Genomic DNA, 22510 nt, shown 5'->3' with positions numbered 1-22510 from the left:
TCGGCATCATTCCGGACTAGTAAAAGCAGCCGCACACATGCATATGCAAATGCTCCCACACACGCACATGCAAATACACACACACACACACACACACACACACCATTAATTATATACTCACCGACAAAAGAAACGCGAATACCATACATGTTGGTTCATATATCAAGAATTACTCGTATTCAAGAGACATCACATGTGACGTCACAGACCCATGAATCGAGATGCACCATTTGTCTTGCATGATTAGCATGTAAAGTTTGGAAATCACGTGCAACTTATCGTGCTAAGAATAAAGTCACTGTGGTAACACTTGACTGACTGTTAGCGTTGTCATTAAGTGGTACACATTGGAAACATCTCTCCTTAAAGTACATACGGGGCGGTAGGGTAGCCTAGTGGTTAAAGCGTTCGCTCATTACGCCGATTCCCACATGGGTACAATGTGTGAAGTCCATTTCTGGTGTTCCCCGCCGTGATATTGCTGGAATATGGCTCACAGCGGAGTAAAACCATACTCACTCACTCTGTGGTTTGCGTTTCTTTTCGCGGTAAGTATATATGACTATTCAGGAAACTCCTTTGACTGTCGTAGTTCTATTCCCAGCGGGAGGATGACGTGTAGACTACACTTGACCACGGCGTGTGTGACGGTGCTGGCAGTCGCAGTTGTCATGGTAGACACTGTAGAGGGTAAGCGATCTTAAGATTCCGTTTCAAGCGTGTCAATTCAGAGTAGACGTGTTTGAGATATATGTAATGCGAGATTTCATTTCGATTTTGAACAAAACCTTAGTGCATTGTGATAACATTTACCCAAACACACTAGACCTCAACCCAAACCCCTAAGACAACCCCTTCCTGTACCCTTAACCACACCCAATCCACTAGCCTTCTCTCACACAAGCCTTTCTTCATCTCTTATCCTCATAGCATCTCGCACTCATTTTCTCCACTTGCCTTGTCCAAGCAGTCCCAGATGAATTATACGTTTCCGTCGCGATCGCGGAACAATTTTCAGAAAATGTGACTTACCGCAGAATTGCAGAAAACAATCGCGGAATATGCCCTTTGTATCAACAAATACATTATTTTTAATCTTTTCCAATCTTTTCCATCGGACTCTCCACTCGAATGACGCATTTAACATGCAATTCAAACATACAAACTACGAATCCCACATTAAACGAAATTTGAAATAAGACATTCTCACTTTCAAACTTTCTTTTGTTTTGTGTTATATTTTGTGTTGGGATGTCAATCCGAACCTGAATGTCTAAATGCAAGAGATTAGGTTTTGAAAAGAAAACAAATGACATGTTATGAAGTCTTGAGGGGGATACAGTTATGTTTTTACCACTGACGTATGAATCCAAGAATTCGACTGACCAAGTCACTCTTCTTTCCCCAAGCCATGTCCCGCATGAGCCTTTCGCCTCACTCTTCCTATTCTTAGCCTTGTCCAGCACACGCTCACCACGCTTTCCATTGCCCGTCCCCCTTTCCTTTGCCATCCCCCTGTTTGCTTTGCCCTCAACTCAACTTGTCCCCGCCTCTAACACACTCTCTCCTAACCATCCAGCCTTGTCCCACACGACGTCAATCGGCTTCTCCGCCTCCACGCGTGGGATACAGTACTATGATGAGGGGGGCAACGCGCTGTTCATCAACGACGCGTTTCCCCTGGTGTCTGGGCGGCTACTCCAGGTCTGCTTCTACATCCACAAAAACTTCGGCAGCGACTACACGGGGACATTCTTCGTCTTCAAGAAGAGCAATAGTGGATACAGACTCATCTTCCAGCAGAATGTTGTCTTTCCGAAGACGCAGGGCAGGCATTGCGTAAGTATTTCACATCAATATAAGTAAACTTATATTTTCCGATTTAAAGCGTTCAAGAAACATAAATACACAATATATCTTCAGACAAATCCGAAGGAGTCATGATTTGCTCCTCCTCCAATCGCACGCACGCACGCACAGACACACACACTGTTCCCTTCCTGAGAGGATGCTTGTAAATTGGTCTCCACTTCCAGAGGACCATGAATGTGTCGACGTCGCTACCCGGACTGGTATGCCGGTTTTGTGCGTGAATAAGTGAGTGAGTGAGTGATGCTTCAAGGGGCCTGTTACTCTTCGGATCTGGGCTTCATAACGAGTGATTGATATCCTGAACAATGCCCCACGCAACCGGGACCATCCGATCCAATTTTGTAGCTTCATACAAGCAATAAAGTGATAGAAACCTATCCTAGCCCGGCTTTACACCGTGGGTGTTTAGAATGGCTTAAGTGATAGTTTTGGGATGCAAGTACTATGTTTTACGATGGAGTTTTGAACCCTCTCCCGACTCGAATCCTACTCATGTTTATGATGTCACAATTAGGTCAACATGACCGAGCCTCCATTAGTCATCAAGGGTCAGTTCCTGGGATGGAGGTACGACAAGGACGTTGGCCCAATCTCCTACTCTATCCCGGACCAGGAGAGCGGAACGATTGTTGTCAACAATGTCCCCGCCCCATTGGTTGTAGGGCAGACATACGGGAGTCGGAGCTTCATCAAGACCTACTTCTTTAAGGTGGAGGCCATTGTAGAGCTCGGTACGTGGTATACTAAACAAGGCTTTCTTAATATCAGATGATTTGTGAATTGAAAATGTGATTTTGCTTCAGCACTATGTAGTTGATTTCGGCTCTTTACAGTTTCACGTGTGACATTTCATCATGACCTTCTTCTTTAAGGTGTAGGCCAATGTGGTTATCGGTACGTAGGTATCATTTTAAATTCAAATGTCAGTTTGCTAAAATGGTATGAAGAATCTTAAGATTTGAAAGTCAGCTATGTCGGAGCTTCATCATGACCTTCTTTATGGTGTAGGTTATCATTGAGATCTGTACTTAGATATTCCAAATATTAACTACATGAGATATTGATATTAGACAGGTCGAAAATTGAGTACCAAATTGTCACCTTGGTCAAACAATATGAAGTTGATTGTTACCGTAAGAGTGTATAGTTTGAGGTTCTTGGAGAGTTCCTGAACAATAGGTCTTGTCGGCTCTACTGGGTCCCCTGGGACTATTGGTGCTACGGGTCAGGTCGGACCCCCCGGGCTGACGGGGTCGACTGGACAGAAGGGGGACAAAGGTGTCAGTGGGGCAGCAGGACCTGCAGGTACACAGGTACGGATGTTCGACATGTGAATCATACACATTGTGTCATGAGACTTTTGTTAATCGTTTGGTTTTCAGATCCAACGATTCACCAATGTGGAATAAAAAAAGAATATTACAGTTTTTGTTTCCTGCCACAGCAGTTACTTTATTTCAGTAATAAAAACGAAATAGGTTCTTAAAAGAAGGAATGAATTTCGTTTACATTCGATTCACCAAATACCCTCTCATGTATCATTTCTGCCATCAGACTGACATTAGATTTTGTTTTTATGTGATCGGTTAAGTAGTCTATTTCGCCACCGACCCCACGGTTTGTACGGGTTACTCAAGTAATTATAAACAGTTCTTACTGCCTTGGCATTAATTAGATGCAGTTCACATCCCTAAATTATAGAACCTGGAAGATTTGTAAACATACCAAGAAAAACTTCATTTTGTGAAGTGTGTTCTTGGGGCTGTTTAGAAAATTATATTTTTTAATTATTTGTACTGCATATGATGACTTGCGTAGTGACCCTGAAATAAAAATATACACCCTTCTATACATAAACACAAGTTAGTCACTGTAGCTGCTGGCGGCTGTGTCGGTTATCTGCATCTTGGGCCGAATGACTACATCCACACTGCCTAAACACTTTTGAGAAAGTTCTTCCGTAAATTTAATCAATGCAAGAAATGCTTAAACCTTTCTCTCCTATAATCAGTCGCCTCAAATCAAATGCGATTAATTGTTACAAGTAACATCTTATGTTGTCGTGGAGGGCATCACTGGCAGTCCTGGGCAGAGAGGTGACGTGGGTCAGCCGGGAGCCTCTGGGCCCCAGGGGATACAAGGGCCGCGGGGCCTGACAGGTTCCCCGGGAAGGTAAGCACAGGACCCCAATTATTAGTACAAATCACGATAGGTGTGGTTTGCGCAAAGGAGCTCGGACCTTTCATGATTCATCCGTTTGTCCATCGGTGTGTCGACCAGTGAAGATCCGGGCTAGAATAGGTCTTCAGCAACCCATGCTTGCCGTAAAAGGCGACAATGCTTGTCGTAAGAGGCGACTAACGGGATCGGGTGATCAGGCTCGCTGACTTGGTTGATGCATGTCATCGATCCCAATTGTGTGGATCGATGCTCCTGATATTAATCACTGGATTGTCTGGTCCAGACTCGATTATTTTCAGACCCTTGAAGATTCCGTGGAAGAAAGGTCTTCATCAACCCATGCTTGCCGTAAAAGGTGACTATGCTTGTCGTGAGAGGCGACTAACGGGATCGGGTGGTCAGGCTCGCTGACTCGGTTGATGCATGTGATCGATACCAATTGCGTGGATCGATGCTCATGATGTCAATCACTGGAATGTCTAGCCCAGACACGATTATTTTACAGACCGCCGTCATATAGCTGGAATATTGCTGAGTGCGGCGTTAAACAACAAACAAACAAAAAATCGATTATTTACAGACCACCATCATATAGCTGGAATATTGCGGAGTGCGGCGTTAAACAACAAACCAACCAACCTACCATCGGTGTGTCAATCATATAACGTCTACTGAGTGAAACGCCCATTTGAAATACGGTTATGGTCATTTGGAAATATCCACCTCGAAGCAAGTTTAGCACCAAACCATACTGGACGTATTTGTGCTTTGAGAAGGGGTGAATCATTTTATGGCGAACATAAAGACGTCGTTTTTATTGTGCAAAACATAGTTAATGTACATATTAAACTACTATAAATGTACCATTTAACCTCGGCAAATTTGAGATTGAAGTTTCTAAATTTTTCACAACGTTAATCATTTGTGCTCAGATTTGTACCGAAGTTACACATATATGGACAATTTCCAGAATCACTCTTAAATAAAGCGTCAGAGAACAGTGCACGGATGACCGCTTAAACGTCGTGACAGGGGCGGTCTGGCAGCCTACTGGTTAAAGCGTTCGCTCGTCACGCCGAAGACCCAGGTTCGATTCCCGACATGGGTACAATGTGTGAAGCCCATTTCTGGTGTCCCCCGCCGTGATGTTGCTGGATTATTGCTAAAAGCGGCGTAAAACCATACTCACTCACTAAACGTGACAGCAGTTGTTGAAGGTATTGCCATTCCTCATGGAGTACTGCACTTACTTCGCACATGTTCCTCATTGGTGGTTGTCTCAGTTGGAATCTGCGCCCTGGCTGTCTAAGACGTGCCGTACAGGGTTCCAACCGTGGCTAGGTACAGGCCCAGCTGTTGCACCGTAGTGTCACCGCATTAAGTTGAAGGAGTTAAACACAGCACGTGCCTGTTGGAAACGTGTGCTGTAGCCCCTGACGATCGTGATACTAAAGAGTTCTTGTAATGAGTTGCTTTGCACAGTGACTTCGTCCAATTTGCATTTGTGGAAAAAAATGTTTCCTAAAACAAAGGACTCACCATATGAAATGGTTTCCTGGATGTTATTTGGTACATACACAGTATTTGAATACTCTCCATAATCCGCCATCAGTTCCGCCAACTGTGTACTGCGAAGAGGTTCCTCCGTTAAATCGCCTCGAATAGCTGCAAGACTGGTGGTACAGTGTTTCACCTGTCAATGTCATCCTCAATTTAAATTGGCGTTGGGTAGCCTAGCGGTTAAAGCGTTTGCTCGTCACGCCGAAAACCTGAGTTCGACTCCCCACATGAGGAAATATGAAGAAAATGTATGAAGCCCATTTCCGGTGTTGCCCGGCGTTAAACCACGCCACTGATAGAACAGTTTAACAGTGAAATATTTACGCGCTTCAAATCCGAAAACAAGTAATTTATTGTCGACATAAAATAAATACGAACAATATCAGTAAATTTGCGCAGGAATACTGACGTCACACGTAAATGCTATGACGTCAAGATACAAGGATGACGTCAAACGGCGCCAACACAACTGAACTCACTTGTTTGGTGGAATTCGGAGAACAAAATAACTAAGTTGTTCAGAAATATAATGATCAAAATAAATACAAGATTAATGCGGTAACCATGGTTTCTCAATTTGGAATTGAGAAGATAAAATACTTATCAAAAAAATCATTCGTACGCAGTGAAACATCCGGGCGATTTCCGGGTTCGAATCCCATTTAACAACGTTTTCCAAACAGACTGCAGCACACAATGATATATCTACTCATCAATGTAGCAGATAGCTAACATAGCTTGTCCTTGAACGGTACTCTGATACAATTTTGTCGCACAATGATTATCTGTCATTCTTGTGTTTTCCTAACATCACAAGTGTTGGTAAAGCTGGGAAGGACGGTGTCGAGGGACGCACTGGTACCCCAGGAGAACGAGGCGAAACCGGAAGTCCAGGGTCCCGTGGGATGCGCGGTGACGCGGGGCAAACAGGGATGGCAGGAGTTACGGGCGTGTCAGGTTTGAGCTTTTATCCATGTGGATATGAATACCCGAAAACAAAGTTTATGTACCATTGCATATGCTGAGTTGAGAAGAATTGCGTCCCTTTGGCATGCCAAGATCCTATGATCGTGGGTTGGAATCCCCGACAACGATGGTCGGTTTCTTGGATTGAAACCCATGCTTGTGGGTTTTGCGAAAGTCTAACATCTGCATCACCCCTGCCAAATCAAGCTGTATCAAATCAAATGTTGTGCTGTAACTGAAATAACGTTCAAAGAACCATTTAATCAGAACAATTTTTATGCACTAATGCTCTGAAAATAACGAACATCCCCTAATGCTTGTATTTTTTTCGAATGATCCTCCCTATGTTTTCACGCCCCACCCTGAAAAGACCCCAAAATGCAAAAGCACTTTTTTTTTATAACAATTTTATTTTCATGACCCTCCTCAAATATGTTTCTTATTTATGATAACCCTCCCCGAGAGACTCATATACATGGCCGATCCCTAAACGTAGAAGAATTGTATGTCAAAGGTGCAAAGGGGCCGTCTGGCGAGCCTGGCCAGGACGGGGTACCAGGAATGCCAGGAAGTACAGGACTAATGGGATATTCTGGTATGACGGGCACCAGGGGCGTGCCAGGATCTGCAGGAATGACCGGACGCGCGGGGACACCAGGAATCCAAGGTACACCCTTTGTACATATCGGACTGTCGTTCGTCATGGGGGCAAAATAGTATACAAGTCTCTATTCTGAATGTGTGACAATATTTGATAGCCATGTGTTATCTGGAGTTCATCTTTGTCGTAACCTTCTTTGAGAGGCATTTAAAAGTTGGAGTACTAAGTAAAAATACGAATTATGGATGAACAACTTCTTTATTACAATTAGGCTTCTCCGATCCAGTGTAACTACATCTGATATCTACTCTAATATATAATATAACACTGCCTCCTACCTGTATATATACTTGTCAACCATACTCTGTATATCACTTGCTTGATAACGGTGTAAGAACCTACACCGAAACGTCGCTCCTAATTGTATCAAAGAAGTTTGTTCATATATTTTATCATTGCTTTGTCGTAACCTTGTTGATTGAAGGAGACCCAGGCATCACGGGATCTCCAGGCCCCGCGGGGACCCCAGGAACACATGGAAGATCGGGGACTACAGGGGAGACTGGTATCCAGGGGAAAGTTGGAGCCACCGGCACGCAAGGGAGCCCTGGAGCCACAGGCCACACGGGCATACCCGGAATAATAGGTGATTATTTACTGGTATATGTGATTATTTATATACTGAACAACAAAAGTTCCTGTGACATTGAATAAGATTTAATGCAAAGTTATGTTTTTTACCAAATTTAAAACAATTTCGGTTTGCAACAGATAAAAGACTCCTATAAATGTCTATTTACAAATCAATCGCGTGTGTGTCCACCTCTGGTTGCAATGCAAGCAACACATCTTCGTCTCATGGAATGGTCTAGGCGTCGCACAAAGTCCTGTGGGATATCTATCCATATCTGCTGGAGCATGTTTTGAAGTTCCTGGAGTGTCTGTGGAACACGTGATTGACGTCGAAGGCGCCGATCCATCTCATGTGCTCGACTGGTGAGAGATCTGGGGAGCACGCCGGCCAGGGGATGACATTCACGTTGTTTTGTTGAAGAGAATCCTGAACAAAGTCGAGCAATATGAGCCCGGGCGTTGTCATGTTGCAAGGTAATGCCTGGGCCAGGACGACGCAAAAAAGGGAAAACAACAGGGCCAAGGATCTCGTCGCGGTAGCGCTGTCCATTGAGATTTCCCTCTACCACTATCGAACGGGTCCCCTGTCTTGCTGTAATCTCACTCTATACCATAACGCTGCCACCCCCGAACCGATCTTCTTCCATGACACAATGATTGACGTAACGTTCACATCGACGTCGGTACACTCGAATCCGTCCATCGCTGTGGCTGACTCGTCAGTGAATAGAACTTGTCCCCCACTGCATGGCCGTCCAGCATAGACGTTGTCTGCACCACTGTAGACGTGCTTGACGGTGGTTTCCTGTCAAAATGGGACGTCTGGCGGGTCTTCTGGCGACAATCTCTGCACATCTGAGGCGACGACGTACGGTTTGTGAAGATATTCGTCGAAGGCCAGGGATGCTTCTTGCAGTCACTGTTGCTGGCTGGAATCGATTTCGTAAGTGTGTTGTTCGAATCCAGTTGTCTTGTCGATTATTGGTTACGCGTGGCCTGCCACTCCGAGGATGGTCCCTGACTGCATTCGTCTGTTGCCAACGTTGCCATAAACACCAAATGGTGTTTCTGTGGACGTTAAATTGTCTTGCATCACGTTGACTTGATCCTGCTCCAAGCATACCAATGGCTCGCGGATGCTCATTTTCGGACAGGCGTGGCATTTCGTATGTTGAATAATTGCGTAATTAGTTGTTTTTCTGAGTGATTGTTGCCAGCACGATGCTAAACAATGCATATGGAATCCCGTTAACGCACATATTTTTATACCCATTCTTGGGTAGTGAAATGCATGGGACTTGCATAAAAGTCAACTTTTGCATGGAATGCATGCTTTTCTGTAGCAGTTGCGTTTTTGTGACTTGATTCCATACATGTACTACAATATTGAAAACCAAACTTTACTCGTTTGAGAAATACACTAAAATATTGGTGTCACAGGAACTTTTGTTGTTGCGTATCTATAGGTGGTAAATGTATCGGACATCAATGATAAGAAACATAAAGTTAACAAACCTTGGTTCGGAAAAGAATGTACTCTGAAACGTAGACACTACCATAAAGCTAGTAGAAAATATCGAAGACATAGGAATCAAGAAAACCACATCTACTTTAGTCATGCAGCTAAGGAGTATAAGAAATGTATGAACAAATATATGAAAAGATATAAATGTAAATTAGCCGTAGACTGGCAGAAGAAGAACCCAAGGGACTACTGGAAACTACTGCGTAAACGTAAGCGTGGGCATAATGACTCATCCCCTGGTGTTAATGAACTATATGAATACTTTAAGAATATAAACGCACAAGAGTATGATGATACAGTTCCTGAAGATATTAATAGTACACATGTACCCCTAGATTGCTCAGTTCTTAATGTTGCCATAACACACCAAGAAATTAGTGAATCAGTATCACAACTGAAAAGAAATAAAGCATCAGGTGAAGACTTTATAGAAAACGAATATATAATTGACTCAATAGATTTATTTCTCCCATTTTTAGGGAAACTTTTTAATGTCGTACTTGACACAGGTGAAGTACCCGACTCATGGTTAATTGGGGTCATTAAACCTATCTATAAAGGTAAAGGTGACTCATGTGATCCTAGTTCGTATAGACCCATTACAATTTTGAGCTGTCTGGGAAAACTTTTTACATGTATACTTAACTGTAGATTATCCAGATTCTTAAACATTAACTCTTTATTATCCCCTTGCCAAGCCGGTTTTCGTAAAGGTTACTCAACAGTTGATAACATGTTTGTTCTTAATTAAGTTATAGAATTCCTAAAACACAACAAAGAGAAATTGTACTGTGCATTCATTTACTTTTCCAAAGCTTTTGACAACGTTTGGAGAGTTGTTCTTTGGTCAAAAATGTTAACTTATGGTATCCAAGGGATATTCTTTACATTAGTACAAAATATGTATTCCAATATTAAATCCTGTATCGAGTTTAATCATGAAAATTTTGCGTTTTTCCCAAGTTTTTCGGGGGTCCGACAGGGAGAAAACCTTTCTCCGTTATTGTTTTCTATCTTTATAAATGATTTAGAATCCTGGCTAAAAACATTTGATTGTAATGGTGTTGATATATCCAGCAAACATGATTTGAATTTCGTTTGTCTACAACTACTAGTTCTGTTATATGCAGACGATGCAGTGCCTTTTGCTACTTCAGCGTCAGCCCTGTGTGGTCCCTGGATTATTTTCATGTATATTGTCAGAAATGGAAACTAACTGTAAATAGTGATAAAACTAAAATTGTTATCTTTGGAAGTGGTAAGTGTAGAGTAAACAAGCTATCATTTTACTTTGGCAAAGAAGAAATTGAAATAGTTCATAATTATAATTATCTAGGTTTTAACTTTCACAAAAATAGAAAATTGACATTTGTTATAAGTGTTCTAGCCACACAAGCTAAGAAATGAACGTTTTTGTTATTGAAAATGGCAAGAAACAATGATTTACCACTTGACTGCGTATTTAAAGCATTCGATTTAATGATTTTACCCATTATGTTATATGGCTCTGAATTTTGGGGACATGTTAAAATAGATATACTTGAAAATATACATACCAAGTTTTTAAAATTAGCCTCTGGTCTCAGAATGTCCACACCGAATTATTTCTTATATGGTGAATTTGGAAGATTTCCCATCAGCATCCATGTTTCTAAGAGAATTATCACTGTCAACAGTGAATGGTATAAACTCAACACGCCCCTGTCTCACTTCAAGTTATCCTCGGTACTGTACAGTTTCATGTCTTTAGATAGTGTGTTAAATAATCATTTTTATTCTTGGCTTAAGTTTGTTGAAAATACCCTTAACTCATGTGGGCTAAGTAATGTTTATATGTTCCCAGGTAATTTTAACAGAACATGGCTGCTTAATAAAGTAGAAACTACACTAAAAGATCACTTTTACCAAGTGTGGAGGAATGCAATAGAAGTAAGTCCCAAGGGACAATATTATAAACACATTAAGACCCTACCATCACTTGATTCCTTTATCTTATTGCCCAAATATATTTACTACCCAATATTAAAATTTAGAACATCCAATCGATTGTTTACTTATTGCGACAGGACGTTGGTATGATACTCCAAGGGAATTTAGAACTTGTAAATTGTGTGACTCTCCGACAATTGCAGACGAGTTTCATTACATATTTCGTTGTCCTGCTTTTGATGAAAATAGAAAAAGATTTATTTCAACAAAACTAACCAAATTTTCAAATATGGCATCTTATAGACGGTTGTTTACATCATCAGATTTCACTGTTTTAAGAAACCTAGCAAAGTTTATAAATGTTATCTTCTCTCTAATATCAAAACTTAGATAATAGACATGCTTATTATATCTACCACTGTTTACAAAATATTGTTTTAGTCCGCCGCCATTTTGACTGCTTGTATATAATGATTGACATGTAAAATGTACTCTAATACCACAATGCGTGGTTCTCTGGAGAATGAAGTGAAGTGAAGTGAATAATATTGGTGCATTAACTTTGCTAGGTCCTGTGGGATTCCCTGGCGTGTCTGGAGGGACGGGTCTTCAGGGTGACAGGGGAGCTGATGGAGTAACTGGACAGTCTGGGCCGCGGGGTCAAGCTGGTCTAGGGGGACCTGCAGGTGATATTCAGAACGTTTGAAGCGATAGTATATGTTCTCAGATTGCTGCACACACGCTGATCCTTCGTTTTAGTTGCAGTGCAGAAATAATCAATCAAACCCTAATTAACCGAATTAGCATTTGAAATTGGCTAATATTATCGGAATTTCCTTGATATTCTTTTCAAAATTAGTAATGAAATAGAAGAATGTCCAATTAAAAGATGTTTGTGATGAAAATCTTCAAGAATGGCCTACTGCCTTTTATCTTTAACAAAGTCACTGCCTTATACCTTAGACTAAACGTCGAGCACCATGAACAGTGTCCATCTATAGTGACGAGTTTCTGATTGTAGGCTCATCTGGTTCGTCCGGTTCTACTGGCCCCCCGGGTACGGCAGGGGAGACAGGGTTGAGAGGTCCACAAGGATTTGTTGGGGCTACTGGCTGGTCCGGGACTGCAGGTCAGTGAGATCAGGTCATCGAGATCAGGCCATCACAAAGCGACGATGTAACCCCTATACTCTAATATTATATCTAATATAAACTTATGATGATCGTAGCGCCATGACTCTTTTGTGGATTATAATCAAGATATACAAGATCATCTAAAGTAATGTATGCAAACGTCATCACCCATTTTGAATATACCAAACAGTCTTTAATCCCATATGCAGGTGTAACCGGACCCGTGGGTGCGACAGGTACACATGGTTCCCCCGGGGGTACGGGGTTTCCAGGGGTGCCTGGGAGCCAGGGAGAGTCTGGCGTTACCGGTCCTGATGGCGCGACCGGTCCCTTGGGAAACACTGGGCAGGCAGGAACAACGGGGGCCTCCGGGGGAGACGGGATGCCGGGAGCCACGGGATATACCGGTATCAACGCTTTATATCATTGACTATTCAAAGTTTTGAGTCTCTTCATCTTACGTCATCCACTGGGGAGGAAAATCCGAAATATGTACGGTAGTACCTCCTCCCTAATACGAGTAACATCAGTATGAACAATAACCAAAGGGCCTTCCAGAAGTTTTCTGTGACAAGACGTATATCAGTCGCTCAACAAATATGTGATTTCACGTCAAGACATGTTTTTTACAGGCACACCAGGAATGACCGGGTATGTGGGTGCAACTGGTCCAGGCGGTGTATCCGGACAGTCTGGTGTTCCTGGGGCAGTGGGGGTCTCCGGGATAACAGGCCCTACAGGCCCTGAGGGTATGACGGGCTCTGATGGACAGACTGGTCAGCAGGGACCTGCAGGTGCCCGTGGGGCTACTGGGGCTTACGGCCAGAACGGGGTCGATGGCATGACGGGCCCAGCAGGCATTACAGGAAGCTCGGGACAACCAGGTAATGTGATCATCATTGAGAACGTACTCAATTACAAACCATCTGTTACGCGAAGATATACGTCATGTATGGTCAGGCCAGTGTCAGTGTATTCCTTTAATATAGTACTGGTACTGGTTGTGGCCATATGTCTTGAAGCTGCTAATTTTGCGTTACAAGCCTTCGTGTTTCCGACCAATGAGTATCGGGTGGTTACAATTGTGTCGACAACATGGATCGTCGCTCATGCAGTCAACTATTGGTTTTCCTGTCCCATTCTGGATGTATCTGCCGCTGCGATACAGCTGGAAAATATTGCTGACTGTGGCCTAAATGTCATTGGCGTCAGATCTTTTTCTCCGACATGATACCTCTCTGCAAGAAGACCTCACAAACCTTCGAATCTAAATTAAGGGTAGGTGATGTCTTGAGACAATCAGATGTAAACGTTTCGGCTCCATTTCTGTACCAGCTCTGTTTTGAAATTCGAAGATGCGATCTCAGAAACCACCAGATGTATTGGCCCATCCATTTTTATTTTCATTCCTGGAACTGGAACCGTGAATGACCGTTTTCAACTGGTTGATTATAGAGGTTTTGTCAGATCTTTATGCAGAGGTGTTTTTGTTTATCAGAGTCCATTCTGTCGTTTTTCACTTGGGTCGGTTGAAATCATTCAATGCAAAAAGCCTATGATCGTGGGAGGCGGTTAACGTCCAAGACCGGCTTCACCTATGGAATTCCTGCCACGTCTTGCACACACTCGTGTTATAACTGGAATACTGTTCAAGATGCGTTAACCCACTCACCACCTCTCATCAGATGGTTGCGTGGTTTGTTTACACGCCTCTGAGTCAACAACAAACACATACTTGTGCAAATTGACGTGGTTATTCTTTTCTCGAACACTGATTTTCAGTGATCCCTTCATATAACATGCACTGCTATTGTTTCTTCGGATAATCGAGATCGGTTATTCTCGTTGCGTTGACATTTTCTATTTTCATAATAGTAAACTATGTGTAGGTACCCCGGGGGCTGACGGGGCCCCGGGCGTGCTGGGACAGACTGGCGTGACTGGCAACCAGGGGGATGTTGGTCCTGCGGGAGTTACTGGCCAGTCAGGGCTGGCTGGTGTGTCGGGGATGACAGGGATGCAGGGAGATCCAGGAGCAGTAGGGATGTCTGGAGGAACAGGACCTCAAGGGGACCCTGGTATGACAGGACTCTCCGGACAGACAGGTTTACCTGGAGGAACAGGAATGGCAGGACTTGTAGGACACACCGGTAACGCAGTGGTATTAGATTTATCCGATACTGTTGCAGACTACATGTAGATAGTTCAAAATATATCTGTTTTAATTATTATTTGAATACTTTCTCGGATTTTAAATTTGAAACTGAACTTGCTAGAATTGGATCATAACTGGAAACTATTAAAGTTCGGTTTGGTGTCAATATATGTTACAGGGATGCTAATTACAGGGAAAGGCTGAACTATGTAATACTTTCCAAATAAATTGGTCAACGTTGACATACATCTGTGTTTAGGTATCACGGGCTTGTCCGGTCCGGCGGGACAAACGGGACCGATTGGGAACAACGGTTTGCCGGGCATCACGGGAATGAGTGGAGAAATGGGCAAGAATGGAGCGCCAGGTGTCAATGGCACGGATGGAGCAACTGGGACCAACGGCCCAGTCGGTCCTATCGGAGCTTCTGGAGCTACTGGTGCATCTGGTGAAGCTGGACCCCAGGGACCAAATGGCACAGCTGGTCCTCAAGGCACGACAGGTGTAGCTGGTCCTGTCGGTGTGTCTGGATCACCTGGGAGTGTTGGAGCCACTGGTGTGCCAGGTACCAGGGGATCAGAGGGTGCGGCAGGTGCCACAGGAGCTCACGGTGTGACAGGACTGTCCGGCAGTGATGGGTTAGCAGGAAGAACAGGGTCTGATGGTGTGACAGGGCCTGCTGGTGCAGTCGGTCAAACAGGCGCTCCAGGTACTGATGGACTGCCTGGCGTCACAGGGGAGGTTGGGGGTACTGGGCCCCAAGGTATTAGAGGATATAGGGGCTTCAATGGTTCAGATGGCTCGGTCGGTGCACCTGGTGTGACTGGATATAGCGGACCAATGGGCTCTGATGGCATGACCGGTTCTACAGGGCAGATGGGCGCTACTGGTCCAGGCGGACCAAGTGGATATACTGGAAACTCCGGAGTGACAGGAGCGCCAGGTGTAATGGGTGTCACTGGCCCTCGTGGCGTAGATGGAATGAATGGATCAACTGGAATGCAAGGGCTACCAGGCGAAACTGGTGCACAAGGCAGTATAGGGATTTCTGGTTTACCGGGTCCCTGGGGAATGACTGGGTTTAAAGGCGATATTGGAGCAACTGGTCAACAAGGGATACAAGGAAAAACAGGCGATGTTGGCGCAACGGGACAAGTTGGTCCAGAGGGAGCTACGGGGTTGGTAGGCCCACCAGGAGTTCATGGATCATCGGGAGTAACAGGTCTACAAGGTGCTGCAGGCCCTGCTGGTGTTACTGGTAGATCTGGAGCTCCTGGAAATACAGGTGTAACTGGAATGGCAGGTGACACAGGAGTAAATGGGATTCCTGGTGTGAATGGCACTTCTGGTAAGGATGGTGTACCAGGAATACCAGGCTCAACTGGGGGCACTGGAGCTGATGGTCCACCTGGAGTGTCTGGCAGCACGGGGATCGCTGGTTCTACGGGTCCTATTGGATTGACTGGCATGTCTGGATCCCCCGGATCACCAGGTACAACTGGTCCAGCTGGTGTCGGTGGAATGACTGGGAGATCTGGACCTCAGGGAGACTCTGGAGTTCCTGGAGTATCAGGAACGACAGGACCTCGGGGATCTGCAGGAGACACTGGAACTACTGGGGTAACAGGTATGTGTTCAGTAATACATTCAGCTTACATTCACGTCGATCGGAAATATTACCGCTGTATCTGTAGAGTCGGTTACATGCGAGTCTTCTGTATTTAGGACAAGCAGGACCACCAGGTCTATCGGGACAAGTCGGAGCCACGGGTGTGTCGGGGTCTGCAGGTCCCCAAGGTACGACAGGACAGATAGGACCTTGGGGTGCGACGGGTGCGATTGGGTACACCGGCAGCACCGGGAAAGAGGGACCGCGCGGGATCCAGGGGGATGCAGGAATCACAGGATGGAGTGGGCCCAGAGGCTGGGATGGAGTGACTGGCGGTACCGGCGTAGAAGGTATGGACACGGGAATCGATTTTACACCACAATGCCTGCTATAAGGTATGTTACTGATGCATGTGTTATTTTCAACAATGTTACAGGAGCAGCAGCTAGAGTAATATATATACAAAGGACGTAAAACCCGAATGAAATGTGCCTCGGGTGATGTGTGACCAAACTGAATATGTCAATTTTCTTTGCTCATGATATGGTTCACTGGATTGTTTTGTCGAGGCTCCATATTTACAGACCACCGTCATATAGCTGCAATATTGGTGAGTGCGGCGTTAAACAACAAACACCTGCTACGGAGGACGCGTAGGATATACCGTGCAGTGTTTATCGTTCCGACTGCCCAGATCTTGTTAGTGCCATCAAGAACTTGTTTTGCTGGCCCAGACTCAATAACTGGAGTGTTACTGACTGTGGCTTATACCAATCAATCACACGCTCCCTCATTCACACACTCGTATTTCCAGGCCCTTCCGGTATGACAGGTGTTACTGGACCACAAGGCAAACTCTATGAATGTAAGTATATAAGTGTGGGGAGCCTAGTGGTAAAAGCATTTGCTCTTCACGCCGAAGACCCGGGTTCGATTCCCAAAATGGGAACAATGTGTTAAGCCCGTTTCTGGTGTCCTCCGCTGTGATATTGCTGGAATATAGCTAAAAGTGGCTTAAAACCCAACTCACTCATTCCTTAAATGACGTGTGGGCCCATTGTCTGGTGTCCCTTGCCCTTATGGTAATGGAATATTGCTAAAAGCGGCGTAAAATCATACAGAGACATGTTGTGTCACTGAAACGAAATATGTCTTCTTCAGATATGTTTCCCAAATGAGGTTATGTTTTTGTGGCATCAAAAAATCATCTGAGATTGAAATATTTTGATTTTGTTATTGTGTCGTAGTTTGGCGATCACCGAAGACAAGTCTAGAATGTGTGAAGCCCATTCTTTGTGATCCACAACGTTTATGTTAAATCGGCATAAATGCGGACTAGTACAAGCATACGCACGTTATATACGTGCAATATCCTTGAACTGGACGTGGCACCTCACCTCACCTCACCTCACCTCACCTCACCTCACCTCACCTCACCTCAGGAAAAATGGGCCTAAAACATTTATCTGGTCTTAATAATGTGACCTGTTCCTAAAGGTTAAGTTGTGTCAGGAGTGATGTTCGTCCTTTCATTGAAGCACACTGGTCCAATCTGAATCTACTGTGAAGTCATAGCCTGGTGTTATATTGATCACATTTGTGTATTTTCGTCCAGATCCTGACTACTGCAACACCTCCTCGTGTCAGCATCTCTGTGTCAACATCGGCGGCGGTTATGAGTGTCGCTGTCGCGAAGGTTACAGCCTGGCGGCCGACAACAGCACCTGTGACGGTAGAAAAATACATTGTGTTGCTTCCTTCAATATATGCACTTGCACTATACCAGGGTCCACTTGCACAAAAGGAGGGCACGGGTGGCCCAGTCGTCTCAGGCACCGCGAGTCACTGTGCAGAGTTGCGTCACTTTGGCACGCCAGCAACCTATGATTATGGGTTTGAATTCAGGTTCGCCGATTATGTTTCTAGCTTTGACAGCACCTTACCCGTGACGTGGGTTTCACCGAAGTGGTAAACGTCTAAGACCTGCATCACTTCGGGCTTTCCTCCCACATAAAGCTGACACGCCGCGATATAACTGAAATACTGTCACTCGCACAAAAGTCACTTGCACAAAATGATCTCAATAATGCGACTATCGTAATCCTCATACTTTAACATAGAATAGTCGTGTTGGACTAAGCTGGAAACGCCACGTACGTTCCCTGTGTGATAAGAATTAAAAAGTAATATTCCTTTCTTTCAGACTACTGTAGTTAACTTGCCATTGTAATAAAAAAAGAATGTTATGACAAATTAACAACAGTAATATGAAAGAATCGGGTATTTCTTAACTTCTTTTGAGTATTATACATAGCTCGACAAGTGATGACGTTGTGATATAACTGGAATACTGTTAAATACAGCGGCGTTGAACCCAACTCATTCACTCACCCAAAACATGATGGTACCTGATGATACATTTGACGGTACCCATCTCCATCTAATCTTGCGGCTTTTGGGTGGGTAAACTGGCACTTTAAGTACTAGTAATCAGTTCTGAGGGGCAGAGTAGATTAATTATAACTTTTAATGAGTGAGTTAAAGTTTAACGTCACATTGGCAATATTTCAGCCATATCGTGACGATATAACTTTTAAAGGGATGATGTACGAGTGAAAACGCATTCGGACAACGCACAGGGAATCCAGGACGGGCTTTGCTTCCACCGCTTGACTGAAATGAGGATCAGGTGGTTACATTGGCTGACTTGTGATATTTATAACTAAAGTACTCACGGGAATGAAAAAAAAACTGTTTTTCTCAATTAAAAAATCGACACAATGTGTTACGTAGCTGTAAATACGAAATGACAAAACAACTCGAAAAGTACTAGTCTGGATTTGCTAGTTTGATCTCAGTGAACAATACAAAATGTACTTTACAGGAGGTAATTTGTCGTCACTTTCAACATTCAAAAATAAAACTAAGTCCAAATTGGCATAGCAGAAACAGACTATAGGCATTATGCACCTGTTCTCACCTGTCGTCAAGGTGTCATAGGTCACCTTGATCTACTTACACCTGGTTATGCCCTGTTTCACAATAGTCTGTTTTATTCACATTTTTACACACTTTTACATGTAAAAAGGCATAAAAACATTTGATACGCTGTATTTGTGCCACGGCCCAGTTAGTACTAATTTAGTTGTTTAAATATTTACATATTTTGTATATTAACTGCATTTATTTAAGATCTGAGGTCGAAAAAACAGGTTTTTTTCATTTCCGTGAGTACTTTAGATTTATTTTGTCCTTTTTCGATAATGTACACAATGACTTAAACAGCTGGAGTATTGTTGACTCGAGGTAACGCGAAATTAAGAAAGTCATATATTTCCGGTTCAATTTAATTGTCCTCTTTGTCTGCTGAAGATGTGAACGAGTGCGTCGTGTACGGACCATGCGAGCAGTTATGTAATAACACTGTCGGTAGCTTCGTCTGCAGCTGCCGGCCAGGCTTCAATCTGTCATCAAACAGCAAAAACTGTGAAGGTAGGTGTAGTCCACCAGTCCGTATTTACCCTCACCACTTGAGTTCATTGCTCCACGAACAACGGCACCCTGGTATGTCTTGACAAGCGGATGTCGTGTTCAGACAACTGAATCAGTTCTAAAGGCCCAACATCATGAAACCTCCACGTATTATTAATTTCCACTTCTTAGACCCAGCAGGGGCGGTCGGGTAGCCTAGTGGTTAAAGCGTTCGCTCGTCACGCCGAAGACCCGGGTTCGATTCCCGACATGGGTACAATGTGTGAAGCCCATTTCTGGTGTCCCCCGCCTTGATATTGCTGGAATATTGCTAAAAGCGGCGTAAAACCATACTCACTCACTCACTCTTAGACCCAGCTCACTCTGTGCTCCACTCTCTTGTATATTATTAGACCTAAATCAACTAGTAGAATAACCTGAGAGCTGGTCGAGCCAAATGAGTCATCTTAGTTATATAAGTATGGACTATATGAATATAGATGGTGTAAAACATGTCACGTTTATGATGTGTCTGTGGATCAATTCGTCGTGTAGTTTTATTCTGTTGATCGGCAGATTTCAACGAGTGTGAACACAACCTGTGTTCATTATCTGGCTACAAAGGGACTCCCATCTGCATCAACACCATGGGGTCATTCCGCTGCATTGGGTTTACACCAATTTCCCTTGACAAAGGCGAAGGTCAGTGTATTTGTTTGATGTCTTGACTATTGTGTACTCGACGCCTTAAATATTGTCTACTCGGCGCTTGGAATATTGTGTACTTGAATTGTGTCCTTGGCTCCTTGAATAAAGTATGCTTGCCGCAATGAATATTGTATACGCGACGTCATGGATATTGTGTACTCGACGTCTTGAATATTGTTAACTTGGCGCCTTGAATACTACGTACTCGACGTCTTGAATATTGTTAACTTGGCGCCTTGAATATTGTGTACTCGACGTCTTGAATATTGTCAACTTGGCGCCTTGAATATTGTGTACTCGATGCCTTGAAAATTGTGTACTTGAATAGTGTCCTTGTCGCCTTGAATATTGTCTACTTGGCGCCTTGAATATTGTGACTGTACTTTAGGCATGGAATTATGTATCCTCGATGCCTTGAAAATTGTGTACTTGAATAGTGTCCTTGTCGCCTTGAATATTGTCTACTTGGCGCCTTGAATATTGTGACTGTACTTTAGGCATGGAATTATGCGTCCTCGATGCCTTGAAAATTGTGTACTTGAATAGTGTCCTCGTCGCCTTGAATATTGTCTACTTTGCGCCTTGAATATTGTGACTGTACTTTAGGCATGGAATTATGTGTCCTCGATGCCTTTAAAATTGTATACTTGAATAGTGTACTTGGCACCTTGAATGTTGTGTAATCGACGCCTTGAATAGTGTGTACTCGGCGCCTTATCGTGTCCCCCTTGAAGATCCGGGTTAGAATAGGTCTAACCCATGCTCGCCGTAAGAGGCGATTATGCTTCTCGTAAGAGGCGACTAACGGGATCGGGTGGTCGGGCTCGCTGACATGGTTCATGAAAGTAATCGTATCCCAAATGCGTGGATCAATGCTCAATTCCTGTGCAAGCTATAGCTGTATTATGAGTCACATCCCCCGGCTCCAACTTTGTTGGTTTTTCAGAATATTCGGAAGGTGGACCATACGGCGTGGCCTACCTGAGCGACTTACAGCAGGATAATGATTCCTCCCCAAGCAGCCTTGCCAGCACCACCTACGTGCTCACCATCCTCGTAGGCTGTCTGCTCGGGGCCGTCGTCCTCATTGCCCTCGCCCTCGTCCTCCTGGCCTACAGGACCAGGACGTCACGCCCGCACCAACCCAACCCACCCACCGTGTACCGACTCCACCCAGACATGTGTGAACCGCGGCGGAACCCCACCCAGAGGAGAGATGTGGAATCCGGTGCCCTGCGTGAACAGTCCTACGTCAATCAACCGCATCCAGGCATGACATTGTGATGAATGTGTCATTTCATAGAATATATGGATCATTCTTTTTGTGTTGGTTTTGTTTTAAATACAAGAGGGTTGTTTTTAAATTGGTTATTTCTAGCGAAATGATGTGGAGAAGCCAGCATCACTGATATACTGTTACTCTGTGAAGATGTGTTTAGGATTAGTCTACAGCAACCCATGCTGGATGTAGGAGGCGACATCGGTAGGTCTGGTCCGCTGTTTTGGTTGATGCATATCATCTTATCCAAAATGTGTAGATAGATGTTCATGATGTCAATCACTAGATTGGTTGGTCCAGACTGGGTAAATTACAGGTCGACATATTGCTGAGCGGGCCTTTATAAACCGACAAACACAATTTCGACATGCTAGGTGTCCTGCCGACCTATTCTTCTCATGGACTACTCGTAGGTTCATCACATGCACGGATGTATAGAAGATAATATACTGTATGCACGGATACATAGTATATAATATACTGTATGCACGGATGTATAGAAAATAATATACTGTATGCACGGATGCATTGGATATAATATACTGTATGCACGGATGCATAGAAAATAATATGCTGTATGCACGGATGCATTGAATATAATATACTGTATGCACGGATGCATAGAAAACAATATGCTGTATGCACAGACGTATAGAAGATAATATACTGTATGCACGGATGTATAGAAGATAATATGCTGTATGCACAGATGTAGAGGAAATTAATATGTATGCATGAATGTGTAGGAGATAATATGCTGTATGTATGGACGTACAGAAGATAATATGTTGTATTCACGGATGTATAGAAGATATTTTGTATGCGCGGGTGTAAAAAGATAATGTCCTGTATGGACGGATATATGGAAAATAATATACCGTATGCAAG

The 22510-nt window shown here is 43.8% G+C and overlaps 1 protein-coding gene across 1 annotated transcript; it reads left to right on the top strand.

Moving 5' to 3' along the window:
• The first annotated feature begins 611 nt into the window (after positions 1-611).
• Positions 612-21627, top strand: LOC139457379 (collagen alpha-1(I) chain-like). The gene is made up of 20 exons (XM_071238786.1): positions 612-690; positions 1580-1839; positions 2387-2603; positions 3052-3185; positions 3941-4044; positions 6431-6570; positions 7094-7246; positions 7665-7826; positions 11837-11953; positions 12289-12396; positions 12610-12807; positions 13033-13284; positions 14290-14550; positions 14815-16182; positions 16281-16514; positions 16979-17029; positions 17780-17896; positions 19537-19656; positions 20212-20337; positions 21290-21627. The coding sequence occupies exons 1-20, from the start codon at positions 612-614 to the stop codon at positions 21625-21627; spliced, it is 4539 nt and encodes a 1512-aa protein (XP_071094887.1).
• The last annotated feature ends 883 nt before the right edge of the window (positions 21628-22510 follow it).

Source organism: Haliotis cracherodii, unplaced genomic scaffold (assembly GCF_022045235.1).
Source record: "Haliotis cracherodii isolate W230 unplaced genomic scaffold, xgHalCrac1.p SCAF_1, whole genome shotgun sequence".
Classification (NCBI taxonomy): domain Eukaryota; kingdom Metazoa; phylum Mollusca; class Gastropoda; order Lepetellida; family Haliotidae; genus Haliotis; species Haliotis cracherodii.
This window is presented reverse-complemented; position numbering and strand designations above follow the sequence as displayed.

Coding starts and splice junctions, on each gene's coding strand:
- LOC139457379 (XM_071238786.1), top strand. CDS start 612: ATGACGTGTAGACTACACTTGACCACGGCGTGTGTGACGGTGCTGGCA. Junction 691..1,579: donor CATGGTAGACACTGTAGAGG/GTAAGCGATCTT, acceptor CTAACCATCCAG/CCTTGTCCCACACGACGTCA. Junction 12,808..13,032: donor GGGAGCCACGGGATATACCG/GTATCAACGCTT, acceptor TGTTTTTTACAG/GCACACCAGGAATGACCGGG.